The 5,667-nt window shown below is 35.0% G+C and overlaps 1 protein-coding gene across 3 annotated transcripts in view; it reads right to left on the reverse strand.

The window, feature by feature from the left end:
- Positions 1–5,667, reverse strand: part of LOC107689924 (protein TANC2-like) — a 58,068-nt gene that overhangs the window by 36,704 nt on the left and 15,697 nt on the right. The window contains exon 1 of one of the 3 annotated variants that reach the window (XM_016488106.1): positions 5,513–5,650. The exons of the other annotated variants lie outside the window; for them this stretch is intronic. Within the exon in view, the coding sequence (XP_016343592.1) occupies positions 5,513–5,621 (109 nt within the window). The 5' untranslated portion in view covers positions 5,622–5,650. Of the gene's footprint in view, positions 1–5,512; positions 5,651–5,667 lie in introns of those variants that run through there. 3 annotated transcript variants of the gene reach the window in all.

Raw genomic sequence — 5,667 nt, forward strand, 5'->3', positions numbered from 1 at the left:
ATTCCACGAAACCGCAGGTGAACGAATCTGAGGTTCTGCTCGCAGTGAGATGGGAAAACAAGCAATTACAGCAGCCTTCCAATAGAATTAAAGACGCTCTGTTCTCACGAGGAGCTTCCAGTGCATTACAATCGAGCTGAGGCTGAGCCACCCTTACTGGACCAGTCAGGGTCTTGTTATGCAATATGGGAAATACAAATGTAATAGAAATTATTCCAGCCAAGCAACACAGCCTGGCTTTGTTCGGTGTGAGATAAAGGGCTAATTCACACAAAAATGAAGGTTTTGTCATCATTTAATCACCCTCATGTTATTCCCAACCCGTATGACTTTATTTCTTCCAAGGAACACAAAAGAAAATGTCTCTGCTCGTTTCTATCCGCTGAAAATAAATGTGGACAAGCACGGTCAAGCTCCCAAAAGGTTATTATTGTTAACTAAACTATTACAAACATTTTAATGATTGAAATAAATCTGAAACAAAAGATAAATATTAGATGAAAAACTAATAAATACAAAAATAAAAAAATAATAAAAAGTAAAGATAAAATAAATAAAATAAAAAATAAAGAAAAGGTAATAAACTAATAAATAAATTAATAAATAGACATGTTGTCTTGGCAACTTATTGAAATAAGTTTAATTTGAAGCAGTAAAATTACTAACTGAACAAATAGTAAAACTGAAATAAAAATAAATTAAACGTAAATAGCAATATTTTAGAAAAATTGCACAATACAAAATTACTAAAAAATGTAACTAAAATCAAAATGAAAACTGAAAATATTAATTATATATTATTAGATCATATTCTATATAATTATATATTATTTTAAAAATTTTATATATATATATATAATTAATAATTTTCATAAAAAGCAAAAATAGTGTATACATAAATAATATTAAATATTCATATTGATTTGCTGCTCAAGAAACATTTCTGAATATTATCAATGTTGAAAACAGTCATGCTGCCCAATATTTTTCTGGATTTTTTCCAGGAGTCTTTGATGAACAGAAAATTCACAACAACAGCATTTATTTTAAATAGATTTTTTTGTAACATTTAAAAAGTATTTACTGTCACACAATAAGTTTAATGCATCCTTGCTGAATAAAAGTATTAATTTCTTTAAAAATGAATCTGCTAGCTCTCATATGGCTTTGGAATAAGTTGGGAATAAATGTCATTTGTAGAAGCCAGCAGCCCCATTCACTTTCACTGTATGGAAAAGAGCAGCCTAGACATTCTGCTAAACATCTTCTTTTGTGTTCCACGAGCGACAGGGTTTGTAGTGATATGAATGAATGTAAACAATGCTGGCATTTTTTTTTTTTTCACGTGACCTATCCCTTTAAGCTCAGGTTTTCTTGTGTTACGTCACACATTCTCTTCTAGAAACCTCTAATTAGGACGTTCACATGGCTTCAGTGTCTCCCACAACACAAGACCTCTAAAACATTACATAATCTACAATCTGCACTCCTCCGGCTCCATTCACACCTCCTCATCTCTGAGTTTTCTGAGTTTTCGGGTTTCTCTGTGCGGATGAGGATCTGGGGTTTGAGATGCTTTGATCTCCTCCGGCGCTGGAGCTCAGCCAATCAGCAGCCAGCATTCTCTCTCTCGCTCCAGTCCTTTACCTGCCATTATTCTCACACTGTTTTCTTTCATCCCCCTCTCCTTCCTTTTATGCATTCCTCGTTACATCATTTGGGTTGATAGTGAGTATTCCTCGCTCTCTTTTTCACTGAGATTATCACTTACCTCAGTACGTTATTTATATCGCTGCCCTTTCATCTTTCTTTTTTAGACTTTCATTTTTTTTCTACACATCTCTCGTTCAGACGAGATTTGTTTTCTAAGCGATGTTTGAGTTGCAATGATTAAGCGATGACCTACTGATACAAATGATCTCTGTACACTGCAAAAATGATATTCTTAGTATTTTTGTCCTGTTTTTCTGTACAAATATCTAATCAAAATACATTTTCTCTAGAAGCAAAATTAACAGTTCATCCACAAGTGAAAAATTGCTGAAAACTGACTCACCCTCAGGCCATGCATGATCAGAATGAGTTTGTTTCTTCATCAGATTTGTAGAAATGTAGCATTGCATCAGTGTCTCAGCAATGGATGCTCTGCAGTGAATGGGTGCCGTCAGAAGAACTCTTTATTTAATAAATTCTGAAAAATGTCTCACCGTTAACTAAGTTTATGCTTAAAACAAGACCAAATCCCTGCCAGTGGAGTAAGAAAAATGTACATGTGTCCTGTTTGAATAAAGTTTACGTTTGTTATCCCATCGACATGTTATTTTTTATTGTTCACACAATACATTTTTTCAGTAAACAAGACTTAATTTCTGCAAATCAAGAAAAACATTTTTGCAGTTTTTATATCTAATGGGTTTCGGGAAAGTCATACGATCACAAAAGCATTTTGAGAAGTCGCTCTTATTAATGAGTTCATTCTCGTTGTGCCAGCAAAAAACTGGTCTAAATGCAAAGTGAATGTGGGCTGATAAATGTAGTTTCGGATATTCAGCCAAGGTGAAAATAAATGAAAAGATCAAATAATATCTTGCATTTGAAGTTTTTCCAAACCTGGAATTTTTACCCTGCTCGTCAGACAAAAACACGTTTGATTCAGACTTTCACCAAACCTCCTCAGGAAAACTAGTTCCATCCAAACAGGCTTTAATCTCTGGTTTCTCTTTCTAATGAGATGGGACTCATTAGTATTTCTTCAGCTCGTGCTTATACTATTGTGTCCTAACTACAGACATCCAGACGGCCACTCATTGTGATTCTGACTGATGTAAAAGACACGTTACGATACATGTTTAATGAGTTCATCTGCTGTGAATAAACAATCAGCGCTGTCTGCGACCTAGACAAACTAATGATAACTCAATACATTTCCTCCATTCTGATGTGATTCACTCACACCCATGTCACTACATATAGTCAATGGTGACTGGATCTATGAACACATCACAAACAATCATCCATCAGACTCATGCACTATATTCCAAGCCTTATCTCGGTGGTTGTGCTATGGTTTAATCTCAAGAACCAGTGGCATTCAATTTTTGAAGTCCATATGATGTTTGTAGTGCATTTTCGGAATATCCGTGAATATTTATGACTGTGAATAATAATCTCTCGTATGGCATTTAGAAGTCTTGCAATATACCACCAAGACCAACTTGACCAACTTTATGGTAACTTTAAAGTGAATTTTGGTCATTTTGGAGCTTGGCAACTCCAGTTTCCATTGACATTATTATGATATTAAAGGAACAGCCAGAACGTTCTTCAGAAATGCAGCTTTTGTGCTACACAGATCAGTGCAGGTCATTTGGGATTTAACATTAACAGCAGATATTCTGGTATAACAAAACAATCATAAAAAAATACAATTTTTAGATCAACAGACTCTCCACTGCTCTAAACACATATGACATATGCACTCTTAAAAATAAAGGTGCTTCACGATGCCATAGAAGAACCTTTTTTTGTCTAAATGGTTCCATAAAGAACCTTTAACATCTGAAGAACCTTTCTGTTTCACAAAAGCTTCTTTGTGGCAAAAGAAGGTTCTTCAGATTATAAAAAGCTAAGAAAGAGATGGTTCTTTGACTGAATGGTTCTTTTGTGGCATCGCTGTGAAGAACCTTTTAAGCACCGCTACTTTTAAGAGTGTGGGCTACTAAAATAAACAAAAACAATAGACTAGACCTATTAGTAATAAATACCACATTAATAATAAATATTAAATAAATGGTTGAAATGCAATCTATAAAGTTGTTTTTAGCTGTTAAGGAAACACCTAATGTTTTTTATTTTAATGTTAAAAAAACAACAGCAAAGAAAATAGATATTCATGTATTAATAATAAATACCAAAACTACAACAAACAAATAAACAAATACCAAAACATAAATAAGGATCACCTTTATGTTATTTTATTATTATTTTTTTTTTTTTTAGCTCTACAACTTTAGTCTTTATTCAGTTGAATATATAGAAAGAGCAGCCATAATATTCTCCAAAAATGTATCTTTTGTGTTACACAGAACAAAGTCTTACGGCTGTAACAAAGGCCCTGGCGATGAGTAAATAATAACAGAATTGTCATTTGTGTGTTAACTTCAATTCTGTAGCTATTCATCACAGAAACATTTCTCTTTAGATGACAGTATATTTTAATGTTCAGAGCAGCTGCATCACTCCTGATCACAAGCGTGAATACCAGCCATTTTCTCCATTAAGAAATAATCTTTAATATCACTTGCCCTTCCGAGAGCCACTTTCTTTTGAGATAACCATAACTCATTGCTCTCTCACTCTCTCTCTCCTAAAAACGCTTCTTCTCATAAATACAACAATGTTGATTACTTGGACAATAACACAATCAGCCAGCAATGAAGAGGCGCTGCGTTATTTAAGAAACATATCAACATCATCAGACAGATTTAGCTTTTACTCAGGGAGCGAGTGCTACTCCATCATTACTGCCGCTATTAGACGCCTCTTATCTCCTGTTAGCGCAGAGCTGAAACATGCGGTCTGTGACCTGGCTGATTCAGTTTGATGGCTCTGAGCGGCTGCAGACGGATGAGATTGTTCTGACCCGACTGAAGCATTAACCTGGACACCAGGGCCAGCCATCATTCAGAACCAATCAAGAACGCCTTTCAAACTCCTTCTGAACTGAATTTGAATGTGAGGAAGCTGACTTAAAATAGATGACATTTAAAGAAACATTTCATTTTTCAGTATAAATTACCCATGAACATGTGATCATATAACATATTATAACATAACCTATAAAAAAAAAATATATATATATTTTTTATAAATTAAATTATAAATTATTATAAATGTTATAAATTATAAATGGATATATATATGGATGGACGGACGGACGGATGGACGGATAGATAGATAGATAGATAGATAGATAGATAGATAGATAGAATTAAATTAATATTATCATTATTATATATTCCAATATGAATACTAAAACATTAAAAGTCAATTATAAATAAATGTTAAATATTCATAAAGTTAGTAATAGAAATTGAATGAAATTTGATCAATTGTATATATTTCATAACCTTTAATAAATTAACTCTCATTCTATGAAGCAAGCAAACTTGCAAGAGGAAAACGTTGACAGCTGTTCTAGTGTATTTTGTTGTTGTGTGACTTGAATTTCTTTTCATCGCAATTCCAATTCAGCATCCTGTGGTTTGTGGTCAATTCAATTCAAATCCCAAAAGTCATGAACTATAACAGAGCCGAATCCCGATTCTCATATTCTGAATGTCAGCCAGCCCTGTACGACACGTTTCAGTAATCTACATGAGTGAGTTTGGGCTGTGCGCAGGAAGCTGTTCACTAAGCAGCGGGATTGTTCTGTGCATCGAGCGGCACAACAGGAAATCACATGACCGCTGATCAAGAGAACCTCACCCGGAGGAGGCGGGGCTTCGCTCACCTGCCACTGAGTTGGGGCGGGGCATGAGGTAGAGGGGGGCGGGGTGAGTGGAGCAGTGGGCGGAGCCGGGCTCGGGGATCTTGTTGAGGCTGTAGGTGGAGGCGGTCATGTTCTCATCCACGCGGTACAGACTGGAGTCCAGAGAGGCTATGCGC

The sequence above is a fragment of the Sinocyclocheilus anshuiensis genome, unplaced genomic scaffold (assembly GCF_001515605.1).
Source record: "Sinocyclocheilus anshuiensis isolate Anshui unplaced genomic scaffold, SAMN03320099.WGS_v1.1 scaffold1517, whole genome shotgun sequence".
Classification (NCBI taxonomy): domain Eukaryota; kingdom Metazoa; phylum Chordata; class Actinopteri; order Cypriniformes; family Cyprinidae; genus Sinocyclocheilus; species Sinocyclocheilus anshuiensis.